The 24259-nt window shown below is 52.8% G+C and overlaps 7 protein-coding genes across 7 annotated transcripts; all 7 read right to left on the minus strand.

Moving 5' to 3' along the window:
- Positions 1-1620: 1620 nt before the first annotated feature.
- On the minus strand, positions 1621-4271 carry BU26DRAFT_338239 (ankyrin). Its single transcript, XM_033822275.1, has 3 exons — positions 4069-4271; positions 3745-4014; positions 1621-3692 (listed from the first exon to the last, which is right to left on the minus strand). Exons 1-3 carry the CDS (start codon positions 4182-4184, stop codon positions 1637-1639), a joined length of 2442 nt encoding a protein of 813 aa, XP_033683570.1. The 5' UTR covers positions 4185-4271; the 3' UTR covers positions 1621-1636.
- Positions 4272-4662: 391 nt separating this feature from the next.
- Positions 4663-7144, minus strand: BU26DRAFT_565951 (uncharacterized protein; the record flags this gene model as incomplete). The annotated part of the gene is made up of 5 exons (XM_033833456.1): positions 4663-5282; positions 5334-5406; positions 5459-5586; positions 5651-6116; positions 6170-7144. 5 exons carry the CDS (start codon positions 7142-7144, stop codon positions 4663-4665), a joined length of 2262 nt encoding a protein of 753 aa, XP_033683571.1.
- A 565-nt stretch (positions 7145-7709) lies between these two features.
- BU26DRAFT_565952 (uncharacterized protein) lies at positions 7710-8689 on the minus strand (the record flags this gene model as incomplete). Its single annotated transcript, XM_033833457.1, has 3 exons — positions 7710-8376; positions 8432-8456; positions 8584-8689. The coding sequence occupies 3 exons, from the start codon at positions 8687-8689 to the stop codon at positions 7710-7712; spliced, it is 798 nt and encodes a 265-aa protein (XP_033683572.1).
- Positions 8690-9804: 1115 nt separating this feature from the next.
- Positions 9805-10191, minus strand: BU26DRAFT_565953 (uncharacterized protein; the record flags this gene model as incomplete). The annotated part of the gene is made up of 1 exon (XM_033833458.1): positions 9805-10191. One exon carries the CDS (start codon positions 10189-10191, stop codon positions 9805-9807), a length of 387 nt encoding a protein of 128 aa, XP_033683573.1.
- A 5397-nt stretch (positions 10192-15588) lies between these two features.
- Positions 15589-15936, minus strand: BU26DRAFT_386023 (ankyrin; the record flags this gene model as incomplete). Its single annotated transcript, XM_033822635.1, has 1 exon — positions 15589-15936. A coding segment is annotated over one exon (348 nt), but the record flags the coding sequence as incomplete, so codon positions are not given.
- A 1786-nt stretch (positions 15937-17722) lies between these two features.
- On the minus strand, positions 17723-18724 carry BU26DRAFT_596549 (purine and uridine phosphorylase; the record flags this gene model as incomplete). Its single annotated transcript, XM_033834972.1, has 2 exons — positions 17723-18316; positions 18395-18724. The coding sequence occupies 2 exons, from the start codon at positions 18722-18724 to the stop codon at positions 17723-17725; spliced, it is 924 nt and encodes a 307-aa protein (XP_033683575.1).
- A 1544-nt stretch (positions 18725-20268) lies between these two features.
- On the minus strand, positions 20269-23615 carry BU26DRAFT_596557 (uncharacterized protein; the record flags this gene model as incomplete). Its single annotated transcript, XM_033834973.1, has 2 exons — positions 20269-23337; positions 23437-23615. The coding sequence occupies 2 exons, from the start codon at positions 23613-23615 to the stop codon at positions 20583-20585; spliced, it is 2934 nt and encodes a 977-aa protein (XP_033683576.1). The 3' UTR covers positions 20269-20582.
- Between the last annotated feature and the right edge of the window lie 644 nt (positions 23616-24259).

Below are 24259 nucleotides of genomic sequence, written 5' to 3' on the forward strand. Positions count from 1 at the left end.
GCCCGCGTGGCGTCTTTGGCAATCGTGCTTAGGATAAAGAGTGATATTGCTAGGGCATAATTCGGCCCTCCGCAGCGCCGCGACGCGGAAACGTGTGGACGTGGTTGTTGAGTTATCATCAGCTCGGGGGTTGTCCTCACGTTGCCGGGTGCATGGTAACACTGCAAGTGGTTGAAGTGCTACTCGCCCCACGCGCCAAGGGGTCCCTTGCCCTTGGCCAGTGTGGCGAATATTCCTCTTTGGTCAAACAAGGAATGCCACCAAAGCAAAGTGCCGCTTGATTGCCACGTTATTTCCCTCGTACTAGTTCTGATACGAAAGTGCGAAAGAAAGTGATCCAAAACATTCGCCATCATTAAGAATCTTCGCGCTTCGGAAAGCCAAGGGACCTCTTCTCGTTCTCCTCAAGATGTTCTCCGATTGCAGGATGACCACGGATCGTCCGAGCCGGAGAGCCAAGCAGTGATGGAATCATACCGCCGTTTCTCTGGCTGGGAGATGCTTGTTTCTTGTATAGCGGGTGTGCCGGAACCAGCGCCGCTTGTCTGCGACGGCCCGCCTAGAGTGGTGGTACGGATAGCCACAAACCTGGAGTCGTGGTTGACTGCGCCGCTGGCGCTACCAGGAGTTTGAATCGGCGGGGCAGAGGGCTGATCGGACATCTTACATCTAGAAGTGAGAATGCTGGCAGCTGGAGGAAGACAAGATCGCCTTACGTTGACGAAGCGGCGCGCACCTAGCGTCGGATAGTAGTGATGATGATGATCAATTGACAAGGGATCTGGGGTCAACAAATCAGTCGTCGCTCCATCAGATAGCTGATTGATGGACAAGTAAGAGCTGGACTGCCTACCAAGAGTGTACAGAAAGCTACGAGGCCCGCTGCGAGGGACGGCCAGGAGTTGTCTGCGTCCGAGTCTGAGGAGTTGATCGGGCCCAGGGCCTCTTTATATGCATTTCGGGCCACGCCCACACGGCAGCGAGCTACATTACAATGACGAAGAAGGCAGTTTGTATGCCTCTGCGGCACGGAATTCGCAGGACAGAGGTGGGAGTGCTTGACCAAGCAGCAGACTCTGGTTGGCCACCTTCAGTGATGACCAGGGGGAGACGCGTAGGAAAGGCCATAAGAGGCGCAGTAGAGGGCCGCCTCCATGACCGGTGAGCTTGTCGGGCACTCTGCGGCAACGCAGCGGCGCGTATGGTGTTGAAGCAACCTCTCCATTTATCGCATCGACAATGCTAGCCATTGGCCGGGGAAGCGAGGTGGCGTCAAGGGCCGCAAGAAGAAGGGGGATCCGAGGGCCTGAACCAATACCTGGTCGGAAAATTCCCGGATCGCATGCATATCATGCGCAACGCAGCGTCGCCGGGGTCCGGGATTGTGCCGATCCAGCTCGCGAGCCTTACCATTTCGTGATTTCCGCCAATGAATATTTCACAGTAAATGCAGGAGGTCCTAGCACCGCAAGCTGCCTTGCCCTTAGTCTGATTGGCGCAAGGAGAACGGCTGGCCGCAGACTGGGTCAGGCGAAAGAGGCTCGAGGCGAAAGAGTTCCGATGTCAGTCGATGAGGGTCTAAGTGCGATACCATGGGCTGTATGACGTAGAAGTTCCAGTACACCCAAAAAGTGCCTTACCCCTTAGCAGCGCAAAACCTCCTCTTACACGCCTCATCCATACACCCCATACTATGCTCATGCTCCACCGCATGCTTCTCCAGCTCAGCCTGCGTCAGCAGATTCCCATCTCCGCAATCCGCACACTTATGCTTCAGCACCGCCGACTTCGCCTTCTTGATGTCCGCGGGCCTGGTTTCGCGACCCAGAGCAGGCCATCGAATCTGCGTTGTGGAGGGAATAAAGAAAGACCCAGCTGAATCATTAGACGAGGTGGAGGAGCGGCGGGAGGATGTTGTTGTGGCGAGGGAGGAAGAGGTCGCGAGGATGTCGGGTACGGTGGGAGCGGTGGACGAGATGGGCGTTTGGTGGGGGAGCATGGGGTCGGATAGTGGAGATACGTCGAGCGCACTGCCTAGCTGTGCGCGAACGGGCGCCATCTGGGGCTTCAGTAAACCCATTACGAACTCTTGGTCGAATCTGTATTCCGGAAATCCAGCACTCTGGCGTTGTGCAACGATCTGGTAGATCTCATCCTTTTCGCTGACAGTGAGCTGAAGTGGCGCTGTCATCTTCGCCCTTTCCGTAGCGGCATTGAGGAAATTCATGCTCGCAACACTGAAAGCTGCGCGCTGAAAGGCCGCCTGAACATCCTCGGGCACCATACGTTGAAGGTTGGCGTTGAAGTCGCCATTCTGTCCGTTGTACCGCTGTACTTGCGCGAAGTTAGGCTCATCCGGGATAGGAAAGTATCCCTCGCTCCACTTGAAGGTCTCGTCGTAGACCACGCGAGGCTGGCGGCCCTTGATCTTGGCGACGAGGAAGTCCATGACTTGGGACCGTAAAGGCTCGTCGAAGTTACGGGCAGCAAGAACGTAAGGCGCCAATCGATTGCCGTGCTTGAGCTCCGGATCTGCACCCGCATCCAGAAGTAGTCGCAGGCGAGGAACGATGTCAACAGCCGGACATTTTTCGATGCACCTCCTCAGCGGGGTGAAAGTCTGGCTATCCTCCCTGTTCGGGTCCGCGCCTCGTTTGAGAAGCACTTCGACATCTCGAAGCGTCTCAGCCGGGTGTCGTTTAGCATCCGGGCAGCTTCCAAGAATCTCATGTAGAAGATTGGCCCCGTTTCCACCAACCGTCGGTGTCGCATGATCGATGAGAAGCCGAGCTGCTGCCGGAGCCGAATGCCATAAAACCTGATGCTCAAAGGTGTCGCGTGACAACGCTCCGCAGGGAAACCCATTGAACGGCACCTGAAGATCAGCGCCCTTTTCGACAAATGCCTCGAGGCACTCTATCTCCGTGGGACTAAGCTTGGCCACCCAAAGCGGGTCGCCTTGCCATGGTTTGATGAAGGATTCGAAGGAAGTCAGGGCTTGATCGTCTGCTGGCCGAATATGGATATTGGCACCAGCATCAAGTAACATTTTTAGAACCTTTTCGAAGCGATCTCTTTGGACAGGGTTCATGTACCGGTTTGCCCGGCCCTCTAGGCAGAATTGCAATGGACTCTTGAGGACGCTATCGACCCACGGAGACATATCGTTGACGTTGGCGCCTCTGTCAAGAAGCAAGCGGACGACGTCTGGTATATTCCCATAGACGGCCTGTAGCAGGGGCTTCCATGTGGTCCCGGGGAAACCATGGATGCTTGACTTTCCAGAGTGTAATAAGGACTGCACTGTATAAGTGCGACCGTTCTTGATCGCATTATGAAAAGCAAGGTCCGTACCCAGTGGATGACGTGATCCGTTCGCTCCATGTGCTGCTAAAACCCAGACCACTGGTCCCGAAGGAAGTGCGCAGGCAATGTCGAGCAGTTTCTGATCGGGATGCTGTAGAATGACGCACTGCTGCATAGCTGGATGATTGAAGAATCGCCCGCTATGCGCCTCAAATGGAAGACCGACCGGGTAGTTGACGTGATTCGGGTTCTTAACGATGAGCTGTTCAAGCTTCTGAGAGTCACCGTCTAGCACGGCGGAAAGCATGTCCATAACAGTTTTATTAGCCATGGTGCTACCTTGAGCCCATGGGTCGAGGGCCGGGCGGTCCTCAGGAGGCAGAAGGCTGGCTCGGGATCAGTAAACTAGTTGGTAGCGTGTCCCTGGGATCCACTCACTCTTGGCTCCCTTCAAGAATGTTCAGAGTCGGATCGATGGGAGTATGACTAACGCTCATCAATGGCTCCACAGTCGGAAGAACAGGTAGGTCGTCCACGCCATCCGCGTTCCTAGGCGACCCACCCACCGTCGTATCGCTGTCGCTCTCGTCCTCGTCGTCGTCCTGCTGTTGCCTGCCCTTCCTCTTCCCACTCTTATCCTTAGTCGCTTTCCGCGGCGCATGTCTCGTCAGTCCCCATTCACTCAGCTTCATCCGATAAGCTCTCGTACTGCTTCTCGATTAACGTACTCGCTCGATGAAGGGGACTAGCCACGTGACCTACGAAGCTTTGAAGTTATGCCGACTCTCCATAATCTTCTTCACTTCGTCCAACCTCTTATTCTGCACCCATGACAGGTCTTTGATCTCGGCCTGCACCGACTCCCAGTCCTTGGTCATCTTGAACTAAGTGTCCAGTGCTGCTTGACTCAGCAGTATTCCCTAGTGACATCAACTGAGAGGACTGCTGCGCACAAGATATTGGCTTTGGAAACGCCACGATTCAGTAGGAAGAGATGAAGGAAAGGTGCCGAAACGTTGGATGTGCAGAAGCGCCGCTTATATGACTTGGGAGCTAGGCATCAACGAAAGGGAGCATGGCATCCTCGGACAACCATTCTATGCGGTGCGATAGAAAAGCTGAAGTAAAGGATCGTTTGGGCCCCAGCACGGCTTTATTTGCACCGCTGGAAGGAGTGAGAGCATCGATGCAACGGCAAGGTGGAAGAGTGCAAAAATGCCGAGTGCAAGATTTTATTCCGTGCCAAGACGCTTACAGCTTAGCGCTGATGGCTTGTCAGCCATTTGCACAGTTTCTCGCATTCCTTCGCTTCGCCTCCACAGCCACCGCCGAAACTTGCAACCGTCCATAGATTTCTCATCTGAGGTCCCCGTGGTGGCCGTCGGGGGATGACTTGCGCATATACTCCTGGATTTCCATCGCATCCTCCTGCGACGCATATTCTAGCGGCGAAAGCCCTCTGCGGTCCTCCAAGATAGCTGCCTTGGCTTCCAAAAGGGCACGGACAGCTTTTGCTTCCCCCTTCTGGGCCGCCAAATGAAGAGGCGTCCAGTCAGACCTCGGCCAACTTTCGTTTGGATCTACTCCTTCTGACAACAGTCGCCGAAGCAGCTCCTCCTCCCCTAACAGCACCGCAAGATGCAGAGACCGGGAATACTTACGAAACGGGGTCCTTGCGCCGTCCTTAAGAAGTAGGTTGAGACGTCCTAGGAGCTTTTTTCGTCGGCGCGTTACCTCGCCTCTAAACATATCCAGGTCCGTTGCGATTTCAAGGAAGGCCTGCATGATATATCCTCCCGGTCTGCCGCCTAGCTTTTCTTCCAATGATGGGAACGGGTTTTCCACGTGATGTTGCGCAACTTCAAGGACGGAGAGGCTGTTGGGCCTATCTTCGGGATTTCGATGTTGGCAACTTTCGAGGATCTCTTTCAGCTGGCCAGTCGGTGAGAAGTCCATGTTTAGTCTACCCAGGGTCTCTGTTATGCTGGTTAGAGCCTAGATCTTGCTCTGCACTGGATTTGACTTACTGCCCAAGCTATAAACATCCCCCTTGCTCGTCCACTTTCTGTCTTTCTCTTCAATTTTCGGATCAAACGTCTCCTAAAGACCTGCGCTTAGCCAAGCATATAGAGCTTTTGTATAGGACACTCACAGGGGGAGAATAGTCCTGGGATCCTCGGTCAGAAGCCCTAGACTGATTCACATTCACGAACGGCCTTGCAATGCCAAGATCGCACAGCTTAGCTATTCGCCGACCCTTGGAATCTGTGGTCAAAACCACTGGAAGTAGGTAGTTAACAGTTCGCTCTTTAAAAGCTACTGCCAGCGGTTAGAAAGTGCTTACCATTGTGTGGCTTTATATCCCGGTGGACCACTGGATCCCAATTGTGTTCGAACCTACAGGCGCCCTCTTCGGATATGGACAATCCGTAATGGAGATAAGCCAGAGCCGCAAATAACTGATAGATCAGATCCCACATCTCCGCCTCCTTCAGGTTCTCAACTTTATTAAGCTCCAAGAAGCGTTGAGCCAACTCGTAGTCCTCTTCTTCTTCTTCTTCATCCAAGGCATCGGATGAGGGCAGAGTAAGCTTAACATACGACTTCTGCAGATCTCCGCCCTCGCAGTACTCCAGATACAGTCTAGCCTCAGTAGCCTGCTCAGTAACGAGCTCCTCATATCCGAGATAGGCGACGATATATGGATGTTGGAAGCGCTGAAGGGTGCGGTTTTCGCGAAGCAGCGCTCTATACACACTATACCCTTCTAGCGATTTCTGCGAAATGGCGTACGTCTTACGGAATATGAACTAGAAGGCAATAAGTTTTCTCTGAGGAAGAGCACAGCTGACGGAAGGCATACCTCGGGGCCATCGCAGCCTGATTTCTTTCTGAGTACATGGCAAGCTGCCTGCGCTCCGATACTCACCTTCCCACTTCGCTCCACGTCTTCCGAGTACTTGGCCCAACCGAGAGATTTGCTCGCCCAGGACAGCTCTAACGGTGTTTTCTTGTCCTTATTTTTGATCGTGGGGATTGCTCCATGGTCCAAGAGAAGGTCCCTCGAGGCATCCTGATGGATCTTGATCGCGAAGTGTAATGAAGTGTTCCCGGTGTTGTCAACCGAGTCGATGTCGGCGCCGTGTTGAAGGAAGACCCTTGCAGTCCAGATGTTTCCTACGGCGACAGCTCGATGCAGAAGTGTACATCCATCCTCGTCCTTCATATCGATGAGCGCCATCTGCTTTCGATGCTTCTCCTTCCTTTTTAGCAATAGCGAGCCACTTCTCCCACGAATCATGTGTTCGGCAGCAGCGCTGGTCCCTCTCATGGCTATAGTATGTAACACCGTAGTCTCTCTTGTGTCGGCACGAGTGAGCTCTCCCTCTGTAGTTCTCTTGTATAGCAAAGGGAACAATTCGTAGTTATATGATCCAGCAGCCTCTACCAACGGTATGGCGCCGTTCACGTCCTTGGCAGTGGGAATCGCACCATGATCGAGAAGTTCTTCTAATATTTGGACGAGACCGTACTTCACTGCCGTATGCAACGGCCGTCTTCCATACTGGTTTGGTTCATTGACGTTCGCGCCATCGCTGAAAGATTCACTGACATAGTCTGGGATGCCCGTAGCTACGGCGTACGACAGGAGGGGGGTTGCACTTCGAGGAGGTGACAGTGCTGCTTTCGAAGGATCCTCTGGATCAAATATGGATAACCACGTATATATGAAGTCTTTATTCGTGAATAGTCGTCTGATGTGCTTTCGGCTGCATCCTGTTTCGTCGAAGTCGTGGTGGGTAAATGATGTTCCAATGCGTGTTTGAGCCGAGCCCATTGCTTCAACCTGAGAATCACGACTAAGGGCAACATGATTTCGAACGTGATTCGGCCAATATTTGCATGCGTACTCTAGTAGTGGATGACGGTTGAGTGTATGCGCAGTGCACTTTTCTTTCCGCGATGCGTACGATAGGAGATATCCTAGGCAGGCTCTACCAACCCGTCCGTGGGCTTGGCCGTCATTCACGTGAAAGACCTCCAATCCATGCTCACGAAAGATTTCCTCCTGGTGAAGGAAATCGACCAGGGGAGCATGCAATGGTTTCGGAGTGTGCGTGGAAGGTGACACAACTGCGAGGCCTTCTAAAACAACGGGAATTTCGGGGTAATTGGTGAGCTGTATCCGTCCATCGAGAGCTAAGGCTTCAGCCAGCGCGTCGGTAGATAACGGTTTGAAGGAAGTGATAATCCACAGCAGAGCCTTCGCAGCGCAGGCTCTCCGGTCTTCTGGAATGCTTCTGAGGATTCGGAGATACGCTTCACTGAGATTGGGAGGACTTAGCAGGCATGGTGATACCCTGCGACTGACTCAAGGTACTCTCGGAGAAGAGCGCTTGCCATCAAAAAGCTAGCAGCTGATCAGTCACAGTTTCCATAGAGAGTGAGGGAGGAATCGAGCCGTACTTTCCTTGGGATATAGCAGCTATACGTTCGAGAAGGCCTTCTCTGTCACATTCGCTTCGCGCCATGTTCGCGCCGGCCTTGTAGAGTTTGTCCTCAACATAATGTCGGATGTCCTCCGTACTGGTGAATTCATCAACGCGGATTTCCTGGCACCCTTCTGCTTCCAACAGTCTCTGAATATGGGAGACCGGCCGGCTGCATAATAAAATACTCATCGGGTGGCCAGCACAAAAAGAACGCAATATTCCAAAAAGTGTGGGTCCCCCTCCTGTATCCTCGTCATACTCGTCCAGGCCGTCGATGACGAGGCATATCCGGCGGAAATGTTCACTGAGATCGCGGCACGGCGTGTACAGTACCTTTTCCGATGGTCGGCCAATCCTAGGGGCTTCCAGTTCCCATGTCTCGCTGGCCACGTCTCCGTTTCTCCTCATTCTCGCCTCGTCAAGACGGTATGTAGTCCAGAGCTGCCAGATTATAGACGCCAAGAAATCACTTCGGGTCCTTGGTAGAGAGTGGCTGCCCCAAAAGAAGTAGACAACGGCGGTCCTGGAGCCGGTGGGGTCTTCCCTATGCTGTTGGAGCCATCGAACGATTGATGCACTGTTCCATGGTCAGCATATGCGCGAACTTCAAATGGGTCCGAGAAATGGCATACCTCAGTGTAGTTTTTCCGCAGCCGGCTATTGTAGTTCGTTAAATGAACCAGCACAGAGCTTCAGGTACAGAGACTTACTATTTCCGCTTATCCAAAGAGCTCTCCTTGGCCGTTCCTGCCAATCTAGAAATTCGCGGTGATTAAACACCTACTCGCAGGTGTTCGGACATCTTTGACTTTCATATCTGGGGGTTCCAAAATGTGCCACATCTGCCAGTATCGTACATTGTGCTGGTCGGGTTGATCATCGTTTGACATTCCGGCTAGTAGATGATCCCCGAAGTCATGGAAGTAGATTTAGTCGTGATCTCAAATTTTAGAGTAGAATCCAGAATATTTTGCGTGAGAGAAGATAAATGTGGGTTCGGCGGCCCTGGCACAACCGCTGGTTCAAAGTTATCCGATCACTACCGTACCGCGTTTCCCGGGGAGTAAAAATGCTGTCTTTATTATAACGTACTTGATAAGCGAATCCCCCAGACAAGCGAACCCGTGCAGCGTATCTCGTCCATCGGCGAAATAATCTATCCGTGGCCCTAGCGGTGGTGCACGTGGCAGGGACGCCTTACAAGGCTTGGCACGGTGTAAATCGATATTTCGACCACCATCGGTCTCAACTTTGAAAGAACGGTTGGTTAAAAGCTTCACGAATACCTGCTGCAGTGGCGAGCCGTCACGTGCGTGCGTGTGTGTGTGTGTGTGTGTGTGTGTGTGTGTGTGTGTGTGTGTGTGTGTGTGTGTTCTATTATAGCCATGCACCTTGGGGGTATAGGCCGTTACGATGCGCCAGCTATGTACATTCTGTTATCAAGCACCTGCTCTAGTTTAGAAGCTAACCATGAGACCTGCTAATCGTATATCTAATGCCATGCTCAACATAGGAAAGAAAGAAAAGGTGATACGCTACCGTATGCTGTGTGTAGTTAGAGGTTAGTAGTAAGCCAAGCAGTTTTCTAGGGACCCCTATCCGCAGGGCAGTTCTGGCGTCGTGCGCATCTTAATCGGCAGCGCGCTGGCGGAGGCTCGTAAGTCGCGGCTTGCTGCCAACTTAGGTATAGTTAATTAATTAAAGTGTGGGCGTAGGAATTCGTAGTCGTTGTCGCTCGTCGTTGTCTTCTTCTATGCTTGCTGTGTCCTAGCTAACTGTCTGTAGACGTTCGGTCTCTATCGCAAACTAAATCGTGGCTCGCACTACCGCAATGTCTGGCTTCTATCGCTCTATCAGCCTGTTGATGCTCTTACCCCCTTCTGTCTAGCTTAAATAGCCTCTAAGCGCGTACGAAAGGTCCCCGAATCGCTCTCCGTGCTGCAGCCGTAGCTGCCGTCTTTGCTCTTCCCACTTCCTGCAGCAAAAGAGAAACTGCGGGATGGATTCAATTAGCCTGCACTCGCAGTGCTGTTACCGCAGCCTTAATCTTGTAGAGATACACTTTGAGACTCGTCTTGCCCGTCCGGAGCTGCGTGAGGATCGCAGCCTCGGCGCTGTTCAGCTGCTGGTACAGTGCTGCCGCCTTGCCCAGGTAGAGCGCTGCGTCGATCTTCCTCGTGAACTTGCCCACATCTGCTCGCCCTGCCAGAAGCAGTCTGGTTGTAATTTCCGCCTTCTCCAGCGCTTGCTTGGTTAGATACCACGGGTGGCCATCTCGCTGCGGCGGTGGTTCGCTCTCCTTGCGTGTTGCGGCTTTAGCAAGCTCGTTAGCCTTCTCGTTCCCCTTAATCCCCGAGTGGCTCGGAATCCAGTACAGCGTGACGTTAATCATCCAGAGCTTCTTTACGATCTCTGCCACCACCACTTAGCACGCGCTCGCCCTTCAGCTCTGCACCGACAGCGCGCCGACTGCGAGTCGGAGAAGATGCGTATCTTCGATGCCGGTATCGAGGCCCCTGCTTGGTCCATGGCCATGCACGATAGGCTCCACGGCCAGTTGGCTGCCTCGCTGATCGCCAGCAGTTCCGTCAGGTGTGCGTCCGCCTGGTCCGAGCTAGCTACCGTCTTTAAGATGGACACCTTAGATAGCGTGGCGTATACGCCGACGCCTGCCCGCCCTTTGCGCACCGACGCATCCACGTACATGTCCACCTGTCCTGGTCTGTAGTTGTCGATAATGCCTTGCGCCTGCTCTTGTCTCTTGCATAGAACTACCTTGGGCCTAGCTACCTACGGCGGGCATGCGTACGGCTTAACCTCCATTACGTCGTCTATTCGGACCTCTTCGCACATCTCTGCGACCCGCATTAGCGGCGACTAGTGCTTTGTACACAGCCGCTGCCGCTTAAGCATCTAGTGGGGATGCGACTAGCTAAGCTTGTAGAGCGACACCTAGAACACAATCGTCTAGTTGCGCAGTCTCTGCTCTATAGAGATTAGCCTCGCTTCTACCTCCGCGATGGTGCCCGCGACCGTGTAGAATCCCCCAATAACCACCTGCGCCGTAATCCTTTGTGCCTGCATGAGGAGCTGCTTTATCTCGTGCGTCGCGATTAGGTACCACACAGGCGACGCATAGTCCGCTACTAGTAGTACCGCGCTCGTCGCTAGCTGTTTTACTGTCTTGGGTCGGAGTCCCTTTAGTCTGCGCAGTGCCAGCGCTACCTTTGTCGCCTTGCTGGCCCCGTGCGCCAGATGTATCTTAAACCGCAGCTCCTTGTTAAGCGTTACCCCAAGGAGCTTAACCTCGTTTGTCGGCAGGATCTCCTTCTCTTTGAATCGCAGCGCCGTCGTGCTTTCTCTAGCTGCACCTTTGTATCTCGTGAGGTAGATAAAGGACGTCTTCTCTGCGTCGAACACTGCTCCGCTGGTGCGTTCCTATCTCTCTAGTAGCGGCACTACCTCGCGCTGGATGACACGCGTGTTCTCCTCTGCCGACGGGCCCATCACCTACGCCGAATAGTAGTCGACGAAGGCCATCGAGCTGCTGTTCTTAGGCGCGCTCTGCACCAGGTCCGCGTAGAAGAAGAGGAACAGAATTAGGGCAAGCGCCGACCCTTGCGGAAGGCTAGCCTGCGGGAGCGTCTGTACATTAGATGTGTAGTTGTTAACGAGAATGCATGCCCGCCAGTCTATGCAGAAGTCCTGCACCCACTAAACGATAACCTCTAGGATCTGCCGTTGTCGCAGTCTTCTTATTTCCGGGCCTGTCGCCACGTTGTTATACGCCCCTTTGACATCAAACGACACTAGAGACAGCGTCTTCCCTCTCCATGCCTTAAACACGTCCTCGCAGAGGTACGAGAGCGCGTGCGTTGTCGACCGCTGCTTCCTCGCCCTAAAGTACGTCTTTGGCAGCAGCCCGTACTCCTCCACTAGATACGCGATCCTCTCGGCCACTAGCGACTCGAGGGCCTTGCCCAGCGTCGGGAGGAGCGAGATGGGCGAGTAGTTGTTCGCGATCGTGTAGTCCCCTCGCTTCAGCTTCTGCAGCAGTATAATCTTCGCAATCTTCCACTCCTGCGGCACCTTTCCCGTCTCGAGCAACCTGGCGAAGAGTAGCGTGATTTCATCTCCCAGGACCGGCCAGAGCTCCCTCCATACGCGCGCTAGGAGGCCGTCCCTTCCCGGCGCCTTGTCTAGGCTCGCCCTGAACACCGCATTCTTAACTTCGTCCTTCGCAATCGGCTCCCACGGCAGCTGGCTGTATCCGCTCGGAGCATCTTCCGGCTCGCACGTCGGCAGGGCCGGGAAGAATGCCCGCAGCAGCTCTCCTGCGATGTCCTGGTTCTCTGTAACGTATTCGTCTTCTATTCCTGCCTTCTAGATTGGAGGCACTCGCGCGAACGATGCTGTCGCCTTTGTGTCTAGATATTTAGCTGCTTTCCATATGTTGTCGCTGTTGTCTAGGAACTCTTCCCAGTGTTGCTTCCGGTGCCGTCGGATTGTCCGATGGAAGAGTCTCTTTGCCCGCATCGCTGTCAGCCGCAGCTCCTTATCCTCTCACCCCTGCCGTCGCATCGCGCGCGCCTGGTTCCTCTAGTACGTGTACGACTTCTGCAGCGCCGTCAAATCTTTACTCCACCACCGCTTTATATAGGGTGATGGTCGAGCTCGCGCATAGTGCGCCTCAAGCGCCTTGTTCACCCACGCCGTCAACCGGCCTGCCATCTCGTCCACGTCTCCGGCTAGGAAGCCCTCCCCCTTCTCTCGCTCCACCGCTGCCCTGATCTTGTCCCACGGCGCATTCTTGAGCAGCAGTCTCTCCTGCCTCTCCTCTCGGTCCATGTCCATGCTAAAGCGCGTCGTGATGGCCCGGTGGTCGGATCCATACTCATGCTCCCAGAGGGAGCACCTGACTAGGTCTTCGTCCAGGCCCGTCGTCGCCAGTAATAGGTCGATCGTCGACTTCCCTATCACGCATTCGTAGGTAATCGTTCCTGCCGGGAGAAGGCTCTGCAGCGACAGCTCCGCCATAAAGTCAATGATTGGCTCGCTCTCGTCCTGCCTTGGTTCGTTGCCGACGCTGCTTCCTCCCTACAGCGAATTGTGCCGGTTGAAGTCGCCCGCGACTACCACCTCCGTGTGCGGATCGCGCAGCTGCTCCTGCTGCACTGCTTCCTTAATCATGTCTAGCCTACTGGTGAGCGCCTCCTAACTTATCGATTTGAGGGCGGGAATGTACACTGATACTACTACTAGCATCCTTCCCCCCACGTGCGCTACCACTGCTATAATGTCCGCCGAGTCCACGTACACCTGTGTCGCTGCCACGTCTCTCAACACCCAGACACACGATTGGACGGGGTTCTGGCCTGGTCGCCTGCTAAACGGTACAAATGTTGTCCAGTGCGGATTCGTGCCGTGCAGCACTACCTCTCCGTCTGCAAGAAAGCACCCAGGCTCCTGGCCTAGGATGAAGTAAAAGCCGGCTAGCGCCGGATCGTTGTGGAGCGCGTGCTGCGACTCCCTGCCTCTTCACATGTTCGCCTGGAGGATTCGAAGCTTCTTATTCATGGCGTTGGCGTGCGACGATCCTGTCTCTCTCTTTCTCGTACTCAGGGTATTTGCGGCTAGATGCCTGGTGTGGGCCTTAACAGTTTACGCAGTGCGGGTTGACCATTTCGCACCGCGCGTGTCCTTCCTGTCCACACATGTCGCACGTCACTGGCCGTCTGCAGTCCCTCGCTCTGTGGCCGATCCTCCAGCAGTTAAAGCACAGCACTAGCGTGCGTCGCTCTTCAAACCTTAACATTATGAGCCCGCCTCCGCCAAACGTTACGCTGTCTAACTGTAGCAGCTTCTCTGCCTCCTCCTTCGTCGCTACCTTGATCACTACTAACGCATGTTGTCCGCTAGGTCTTGGCTTTCCAAGCCACCGCATCGTGTACACCTCTACTCCGTTCTCCGTTCCAAAGCGCTCCATCGCGGACTTGCTCTCTGCGTCCATTGCCAGCGTCGCTTCGACAAAGTCCGCCTTAACTAGGTACCACTTGGGTCCCACCAGCCTTGCCCCCGGGATCTGCGGGTCCAGCCACTCGGCCGTCGTCTGCCAGAATGCTGCCTCCTTGTCCTTGTCAACATAGAACTTGATCACGCTCGCGCTTTCGTCTGTTCTCCATACGCGGAATCCCTTGATAGTCGCCCCAGCAAGCCGTTCGACGCCGTCCATGCCATGCTGGATAGCCTGCCGTGCCACTTCCGTGGTAGCTACTTTATCGACTACATCCCCTCTCACTCTGCTAACATCAATCACCATCTGTTTACTGTCCTCCCTACGAGTTGTTCCCGAGTTCGTCGATCGCGTTGGTGCAATGTTGGGCCCGGCCGGTCGCCCGCTGGCAGCAACGGCCGCCCATGTTGGCGTTGACTGCGGTTCGGTCGAGGGGGTGTCGAGCCGTGCTCGGAACTGTTGGATGGTCCCTTGCAGCTCAGCATTCTGATCTCTAAGGTTCTGTTGCTCCGCTCTAAGGGCTGTGAGGTCCGCTCGGATGCTATTAATGGTGCTGGTCTGGCTCGCGATGGTGTTGGTTTAGCTGGCGATAATGCTGCTCTGCTGTGCCAACGTCTCTTTTAGGCTCGTAATAAGCTATATCACCTCATCTAGCTTAGAGCCTCCTCCTCCTCGCTCGGGAGAGATAGTCTCCCGCTGGGTGGGGAAGGGAGGCAGCTCATCGTCTGCTCGTCGTTGGTCGCTCGAGAGTTCTTCACCAACCGGCTGCGACGCTGTAGCTCTAGTCCTAGCCTGCCTAAGCTGAGCCGCTGTTGTCTGCGTCCTCAGTGCCTGCTGTGTCTCTAGCACTTTCGCGCTCGGCTTCCTCGTGCGTGCCCTGGGGGCTGCCGGCGGTGGTGTCGATGGGATGCGGTTAGGGGTTAAGGTCGCCATCGGCCGGCCTAGTGGTTAGAAGACCGCACGGGCCGCCTTGCAGCGGGAACTAGTTAAGCGAGTCGCTAGGATTCGATATAAAGAATGTCCGAGATAAATATCCTCGTCTTTTAACAATTCTGCGGATCTCCTCCTCGAAGCGTCTTAACAGGAGGTCTCGAAGCGTCTACAACCCTATAGCCGGTGCGAGTCAGCTATCCTCCCTGCTTATGGTGGCAAACTGTAGAGAGCTTTTATTTGGATCTAGAGTGGCCCACTGCCGGAACTACAACTGGGCCACAGCTAAGTCGTGGCAGCAACTACCTTTAACTCCATGAAGACGCCCTTGTCGAGCAGCAGCAGCTTAACTACCGCCTCGTGCCCGTACTTTGCAGCCCACGACAGCGGCGTCTAGCCGTACCCGTCGTCCTTCGACTCCAGGTTAGCGCCCTTGTTAAGCAGCAGCCTAACCACCGCCTCGTGCCCGTTCTTTGCAGCCCACAACAGCGGCGTCTGGCTAAACAGCTTGTCCTTCGACTCTAGGTTAGCGCCCTTGTTAAGCAGCAGCTTAACTACTACCTTGTGCCCATTCGCTGCAGCCAACGACAGCGGCGTCTAGCCGCACGTGTCGTCCTTCGACTCTAGGTTAGCGCCCTTGTCGAGTAGCAGCTTAACCACCGCCTCGTGCCCGTTCTCTGTAGCCCACAACAGCGGCGTCTAGCTAGACTCCTTGTCCTTCGACTCTAGGTTAGCGCCCTTGTTAAGTAGCAGCTTAACTACCGCCTTGTGCCCGTTCTCTGCAGCCCACAACAGCGACGTCTGGCCAGGCCCCTTGTCCTTTAACTCTAGGTCGGCGCCCTTGTCGAGTAGCAGCTTAACCACCGCCTCGTGCCCGTTCTCTGCAGCCCACGACAGCGGCGTCTGGCCGTACCTGTCGTCCTTTAACTTCAGGTTAGCGCCCTTGTTAAGCAGCAGCCTAACCACTGCCTCGTGCCCGTTCTTTGCAGCCCACGACAGCGGCGTTCGGCCGTACCCGTCGTTCTTCGACTCTAGGTTAGCGCCCTTGTTAAGCAGCAGCTTAACTACCGCCTCGTGCCCGTTCTCTGCAGCCCACAACAGCGGCGTCTGGCCAGACTCCTTGTCCTTCGACTCTAGGTTGGCGCCCTTGTCGAGCAGCAGCTTAACCACCGCCTCGTGCCCGTTCTCTGCAGCCCACGACAGCGGCGTCTGGCCGTACCTGTTGTCCTTCAACTCCAGGTCGGCGCCCTTGTCGAGCAGCAATTTGACGACTGCATCATGTCCAAAATACGACGCCACTATTAGACCTGTAGAAAACCTAGGATTGTTCATATATTTAGCCTCCCAGTGTATTTGGGACCATACCGAATAGACTTTCGAATCCGGATCAGATATCCTCAATGCATGACGTGCTATGGCAGCATTATTGTCGCCGATACGGGCCTCGCGGAAGTGAAGACCCCAAAATTCGGCCGAATAGTCTAGGAAGGCGTGGCTATCGACGTGGTGACCGGCTTCCGGTGTTGAATCTGCCAGCAGCCTAGGGTCAGAGTCGAAGAAGTTAAGATAGCGCACGCAGAGCTCCGCAAGAACGTGGTGTGCCTGATGGATGGTGATGGAGTGATGCCATCGTAGCTCCGTGGAAATAGTGGTAGACGATGGCGGGTTGGCGAGGAGAAACTCTCGAGCAGTTTGATGAAGGAAGTAGATCTTGCCATAATAGACTGAAACGAACAAGCCACACAAAGATCTAAGGCGTGACTTGAAGTCGTCTTCTTCTTCCAGGTCGATGTCGTGGATAGCCTGAGACGTTTCGTCTATATTTACGGCAACGTTCATTTCCGAGAGCGTTAGAGGCCGGCCCGCTGCCAAAATAATACCCAAGGCCTTTCGAACCATCAGGCGTTCCTTCGACTTGTTCAACATCCGTTCATATGCTTGGTTAATGCTCTTCGGCAGCGTTTCAATAGTGGACTGGACTCCCTTTGGAGTCTTTTTAAAGTCTTCAGTCTCTAAGTAGTCGAACACAAGATATACCCAGAGGTAGGTACGATGCGTAATTTCGAGCAATCGACGTGCCAGGCAAACCTTGACTTTGTCTGAGAGCATTTTCTCCGTTGCCAGCCGTTCGACTCGGAATTGGATGACGCGGTTTACTTCTCGACTAATAGTTTCCGACTCTTCCTCCCCTGGTATACGCAGAAAAGCGTCCAACAGGCTCTGGAACTTGGACACGATCTGCTCATGCGGACGGCTCGTTAGGAGATACTTCAGCTTGCCATGGCCCGACTGGTGGCCGCGGAGTTGGCTTTTCACATCTCGCATCAGGTCCTTAAACTCTGATTCGGCACATTCGTCCAGGGCATCCAGAACTATGATGACAGGTCCGGCCTGGGGATCCTTCACGGCATCTCCTAGGATAGTCCAGAGCGACTTTGTCGAGTTGATCAAGCCTGACCCATCTTTCTCGAATTGCTTCATGGCATGTTCGATCACGGACGGTTTCTGGGAGAAGAGCTGGTGGAGCAGAGCACAAAGCGCTTGGCGAACCGTGTTCTGGTCTTGGTCTTTGAAGAAGAAGTAGCAAATGGTCGCTGATCGTGGCAAGGCATGGTCAATCAGGTACTTAGCCAAGACCGATTTTCCACACCCAGGGTCTGCTGAGACCAGCAATGACCCTGACTCCTCTTTTAATTACTTCTGGAAATAGTCGTGCTCGAGAAACCACATGCATGTGCCTTCTACTCGGTCTTCCACGCGGTCTTTGTACCACTCGTACGTGGCATCCTCGGTGCTCTTAGTGAGACGGAACAATTGAAGGCACTCTTTTTGCCTGTCGGACAGCTTCTGCTTGACGGCGTCTTGCTCGATCTCAAGCTGCTTCTGTGCAATGTCCCGGTGCGCTTCTGCAACTTTTTGGAGACCTGTTATAATTGCATAGGTCAACATTTATTAATCAGATAAGTGAGACCACATTAGACTAACCAGATAGAACCTCGCTGATCTTCTTCTCATCCTCAACTCCGCTTGGAGGGATTGTATACAGAAGATCCTTCGCATATGCGGCGGCTGCCATCGCCGCATATGCTTGCCATTCTTTGTTCTTATGCGAGTCCGAGTAGTCACATATGCCACGAACAACTAAACAGGGAAAGTCATTCATCAGTCCTGCTGCCTCCATCTCAAAACAGAGAATCTGCCATTTCTCCGCAAGTTCATCCCGATAAAAAGCATCTTTCATCAACTGGTTTCCCGAAGCAATCAAACCGTAGTGAACCATTGGGCTCCGTGGTCGTTTACGTTCTGGCCGTGGTGGTACCAAGGTTGAGAGATCCATGCCACATGCTTCCACGCAAGCCTTTTTGCTATTTTCAGGATGGACGAAATTACTTCGGTATAGAATGTCGGTGCTCGGGTCTGGCCGGCCGAGGTCTTCCCGTAGCTCTTCTTCCTCCTTCTCGAGAATGTGGTCAATGGCCTTTTCGAGGCTGCCGGGTCTCCTCCTGTAGTCGACCCTGAGTTTCATCACCGCGTTCAGCAGGATTGTTGGCGGCCGATTTACGAACCCTGTATTCTAGAAGTCCTGATCTTGTATTGTTCTGCCAAAGTCGTGCTGGAACACGCCCCCTTGTCCATCTCCGGGGGAGCTAACCACAATATCGCCCAGCCGGATATCACTATCAGGAGTTGGGGCACCGCCACCGAGGCCGACCATCAGGCCGATTCTGACGTTGGGGAAGCTCCGCAGCATATTCGTAGCGACGTTTGCTGCAGATATCGTGCCATATGACCCATTTGGCAAGCAGGCAATGACGACATTGTGGTCACCGATCTTGCCGAGAACGTATATGTTGGTGTCGTTCGGCGACAGGCGACATGTCATGCGAGGGTGCGTTTCGTCGAGACACAGCTCTGCGGCAAGGTACTCGGGTTCGATCGCGCAGATCCAGCCAACGGTGTAGTTGTCGTTCTGATTAGACATGCTTTACTGGCGGAGAATGATGGGGGAGGTCAGGGTCCGAGGGCTTCGGGCGGCAAACGAACTCGGCGGTAGGACGGATTCGAATTCGCTGTGGTTGGTCGTAGTGAGGTTTGGTGGCCTTGCGCAAAAGGAAAAAAGTGCTCCGCGCCTTGCAAGGAGTAGACGATTCGGATTCGGATCCTGTCAAAGGAAATAGGATAAGCTTTGAGGGATGATGAGAACCATAAAGGTGGAGCCACGGCGACTGAGTTCAGCTCTGCGGGGTTGAAACTGCCGGGTGTGACTGGTATGCAGCACAGCCGCAGCCACAACTGCACGTCGGCTGATATTGACAGCCTTGGTTGACGCATCGAACTCGAACAAGAAAACTGCTCGCCGACATTAAAAATTAGGCTTATCTTAAGTCAAAGTGTTGCGCTGTCTTTTATATGGTCAAGCTAGAAAGTGCGACTATACCTATTCTCTGTATAGGTTCTGTCTTTAATTATTCTAGTACTTTTGGCCAGAGCGGGGCTTGTCTAAACCTGGCGTTTTTGACTATCCTAAGTTAAGCGCATTGCTAAGACTACTGCCTAGGGTAACTGTGAGTGCGTTACAGCAGATGATAAGAACATAAATACTTTAAATTCGCACCCGCTAGCAGGGAGAGGAGCCGATCTATTCTAGCAAGAGAGTTGCGTAAGAAGCATAGAGATTATCTTAAGTATAACGTTTAATGCTAAAGTAGTTATTCTTACGAGTTAGCTATAAGGTAGTATTAGGAGCACTACAGTAACGCTCCCCCCTATATTAGGGGGAAAGCCGGGGCCTCTATTTAGGTAACTCCTTCGGGCCTATTAGGGGTATAAACTCTATTTCCTAATTAGCTAGAGAGGAGCCTTAGGGTGGAGAGCCTTGGGGTAGGGAGCCTTAGAGGGGTAGAAGGGAAGGGAAGAGGAGGGAAAGGGGGTGTAGCAGATAGAGGGTGAATTGCGAGCTCTAGGGGCTCTCTACGCGGGGGAATAGCTAAGTTACCCCTGAATATACTAGAGCTAAATACGCTAGGTAGCGAAGAAGAAGCTTAGTAGTAAACACTAATTTTCTGTAATACAGAGTAATTCACGTAATCTTAATTCTACGGAGCAGTATACCCCCCTACTTAGAGTCCTTCCCCCTAAAATAGGAGTCTTTCTTTATGTATAGAGGCCTGCAGAACTCTAGCTTAGAGGGATAACTCTAAAATAGAGAGTAAGAGAGCCGTAGTAAGGTAGGTAGATAGTATACTAAGAAGTAATAATATAATATATTAGGTAGTACTAGTAGATAGTTAAATTCTTATAAAGTAAGAATAAAAAGAGACTATACTATATACTAGGCTACTATATAACTATAGATAAACTAAGTAGCTTCTAAGAAATACTTAGCTAGATAGACGTTATAATAGTTCTCTTTTTTTATAATATTATTCTAATATTACTAACCATATCGGCCCTTCACGGGGGCATTCATCACCTCTAAGACAAGCAGTGCGAGGATTTCTCAGGCCGAAAGCACGGCTCACTTATGCACATCTATTCCATCGGACATTGAAAACAACAATTATTAAGAAACACACTTCTCGCAGAATTCCCAAACACTTCCGCGGAGCTGGAGCGTGATCGAGCACATTCAGTCATAACTACAGAACAGTAACGAGTCGTAAGGAAATCACAGGCTCCGTCTGCCCAACCGTATTCACCAAAATCGAAATCGTCAACACGACCGTCAGACCATCAGCACCGGGAGCTTTCTCCACGCGATGAGCGTTCTGGCGTCTGCTAATTGAGTCCAGTTGCCTAAGCATCCGCCTACTTCCTCCCTCTTGGCCCCACTCCTCCGTTCAAACCGTCGGCGATTCCAGATTCTGACCATTACACACTCCCTTCTCCAGGTCAGGTGAGAACGGGTTGTCCAACTTGTTTGGTCGACTGCTCCTGTTGTTTTGCTGGAGTTTTCTTTTTGCAATCTTATTCTGTTTCTCGGCTTCCTGCACAGCTTTGCGGTACGAAAACATTTTGACTGTGTTGTACTTTTGCCGCCATCTCTCGGGCCATATGGAATCATTGGTAGATTCTGCATCTTCCATTACTGCACGTCGCTGTTGCTGTTCCTTACTAGTCTGCTCATGAGCCGGCTGTCGTTCGACTGTCTGCAATTGGCCTGGTCGTTCTGGTCCTGGTTCGACAGATGCCGACTTCTTCGATCCTAGCTGCTGTTTGGCTGGGCCTTTCTGTGAAGTGCTTTGATTCGGTGTTCTCTGGTCCGGTGGGTTCTTGTTTGACAGACCCTCATTCGTTGAGGTCTGTTGTCGCTCCCTGTACTGGGCGCGGTATACTGTCCGCTCAACGATAGTGTAAAAGAAGGTGTACGTCGTTAACTTCCATAGCATCTGTGTCGCCCAAAGATATCGCTTAACCGGTGGTGTCACAATTGCCTTTCCAGCCTCTGCATTGAGCAATGCAAAGAGCGTGATGCCGAGAGCGCCAAGAGACAAAGTCACCAGGTTCATTAGCAGAGCGTGATCGGGAGCGCCACTCATGCTAAGGAGGCCAGTAGCAAATCCAAGGGGAAGGAAAACAACTGTTACATAAGTGAACAAGTTGATGTTCTGGGAACCACGGAAGTTGATGTCTTCTCGGATCGTCTCAAGTTGGCGTGGCAGGGACTCACGGAAAGCTCGGACGTCATCGTTCAGTCGCTCAATCTCCTTGGCCTGTCTCTGACTCATGATCCTGAGTCTGAGTATCGTTGTGAAATGGAGCCGCTTGTCTCGGTCCGTCCACCGCGGCTGTTGACTCTGGCGGTCACCTTCACGGCTATCCCACTGCTTGATTTTCTCAATGTTGTCTGTCAGATTTTCTTCGATGACCAGAAGGATCTGCTGGAACCTCTGCCATTCATCTGCAATGGAAGTGTAATCCTCTGTGGTTCCCAACTTCCGTAGCCGATCTGCTTCCTCGATTGCTGTTTTGAATGGGTTCATCTCCGGATCGGCGCCTTCTTTCTTATCAAGGCGAAGAGCAAGTTCTTTGACAGTGCTCAAAACCTCGTCCGTGTTATGATGCAACTCTTCAAGCATCTTGACATAGATCAGGAGCTCCAGCACTCGACGTTGTTGCCAGGGTTTGGCGAAGACATCACATCTCTTTTCCCTCCTCTTCGCTGGCCCAAGTCCATCATCATCATTCTTCTGCAGGTCTAAATCGCCTCTGATGCCGCAAGTCGGGGGCGGTATTAAGCGCGACCCCAGGTCTGTCGCCTTATAACTCGTCGATCCATGTTCCAAGAAATAGCATGTCCAGTATCGGTCGGAAAAGTCTCCAGAGAAACGAAAGCTCATTGCGGTCGATGCAAGGAATTTGCCTTTCGCAAGAGGATGGAGACTGCCATCAAATACCTTAGAGATCCGAAAGAACGATAGGTGTAGCTCGGTCTCCCATTCGTTCAGCGTCGCTGTGGCGCTGTCAAGAAAATACTTTTCGCGACTGACATGCCGCCCAAAAAAGGACTGTGCGTTTTTGAGTTCGACCTCAGAGCATGCATCGTAGACCTCTTTCTGGATCTCCTCGTCCCAGTTGATAAGCCATATGATCCTTTTTTTCGAATCCCAGACAGTCCTTCGCTTCCGTAGAGCGTCAAACATTTGTGTTGTAACTTGAGGCTTAGAAATCTCAGTTCCCAGACTGTACCTGGGAACATCGATTACGACACCGGTCACATGAAAGGTTGGCCCTGAACTGATCTGCGTAGATGTGTCATCCGATGCTGCGGAGGTTGACATGGGTTCAGGGTCGAATTTCAAAACTGCTGGTGAATCCTGGAGCCAATCGTCGGACAAAATATCGCGGCCCAACAGGTCCTTTGGAGGGCTGAGATTGATGAACGGGGCGTGTTTTTCGACTTGCTGCCCAGTTCCAGTTGCGTCTTTGTTATTGACCGGATTCACGTTCGTGGTTCTGATTGGTGGGGTGCTGGAAGGTTGACTTGCCATCGCGCTGGTACTGTCTGACCCAAATGTCCACAAGATGTTTGATATCTCAAATGTCGAGAACCAGTAAGAGTCGCGTTCGCTCTCCCTCTCGTGAGGTACAGGTTTCTTCTTTCGGCCAAGTAGGCCTGGGAACATACCGTTGTACCAGGATGAGCCGAGTAGTGTAGTCTGAGTCTCGTTGATCAAGACCTCAGACGATTGGTTGTTGACCCGTCTTCCTGTGCACACAAGGACAAAAACAAGGGCATACCACAAAGGCTTTTCCCATTCCAGATATTGGAACTCATCATGGTATGCCTGGGCCTCAAGTAGTTTTGCCCATCGATCGTCAGTATACCTCCAAGCATCTGCTGGCTTGGCCGATTTTGACGCTTTTGATCCGTGGGTCGATGATGTTGTGCTCCTTTTGAAGCCATTAAAATAGTCCATATTTACTGCGAAGAAGAGAAAAGTGTCTTTGGAATGTAGCAAGAACCTGGTCCTGTTCGGCCATCTGCTTGTGGCCAGCGTCCGTTTTTTCGAGATGGGGTTGACAGTCGTGAACCGCTTTAGGGTCTTTCGTTTCACTTCCTCGTACGAGTAGTAAAACCAGGGGTGTTGGGGGCTGGGTTTGTATTGTCGACTAGGTCGCTCTGAAACGTCCTCGCGGGCAGATGATTCACCCTCTCGTTCTGAGGTGACAGATTCGTGTTCGTCCTCTGACTCGAGGTCTTCCTTCGGGGTGGATATTCCAAGTTCTTCAAGGCATTTGAGGGCCAAACCGATCATTACATGATCCGTCAGTGAGTACTTTGCATCTGCACCAAGTCCGTAGCCTCCGTCATATGAGTCACGATCCGCAAGACCCCGAAAGAATGCGTAAGCACCCCGTTCATTGGACATGTGCAGTCCTCTGATCCAGCTACAAGCTTTGCGTCGAAGGCCCTTTCCACTAAACTTGCGTAACCACTGCGTGTCCTCATTCGCTTTTGGAAGTGCATCAAAGCAGCAGAGCATTTTGAGCAGTTGCAGAGGCGTGTCGACCAACGACGGGGCCGGCAGATATGTGAGTGTGTCAATTCTGTGCCCTGTAGGCCAATAATGGGGTGAAAACATCCCCCTCTCCGATGGCTCGGCTTTAGTGCAGATCCACAGAACGTGGCCTCTGAGGGCCCAAAGCACATGCTTGTAGAGCTCTCCGACAAACTTTTCTTCCGCTTGTTGTGAGTCTGCTGCCTTTGCCGAGCCCTGGGGACCGTGCGCATCTCGGTCCTTTGTCGACGATGCCAAGTCTCGTCCGATGGAAGAATCCTTCTCTGATTCGAGATTGATCCTTTTGTTCTTGTTGCGAGTGCCTTGGGCGCCCTCATTTTGTGCAAGGTATTTGAGCAGTGAACACAGAAATTGGATAGCAGACCTTGACGAATTTAGCACCACTATCATCAATACTGACTATTGTCAACTCACAAACTAGCTCGTGGTCCAACTCGGTGTCCTGCAATGTCTCCACAAGTAATTGCGATCGCTGGTGGGTCTTCCGAGGTATT

The sequence above is a fragment of the Trematosphaeria pertusa genome (assembly GCF_010094035.1).
Source record: "Trematosphaeria pertusa strain CBS 122368 unplaced genomic scaffold BU26scaffold_8, whole genome shotgun sequence".
Lineage (NCBI taxonomy): Eukaryota > Fungi > Ascomycota > Dothideomycetes > Pleosporales > Trematosphaeriaceae > Trematosphaeria > Trematosphaeria pertusa.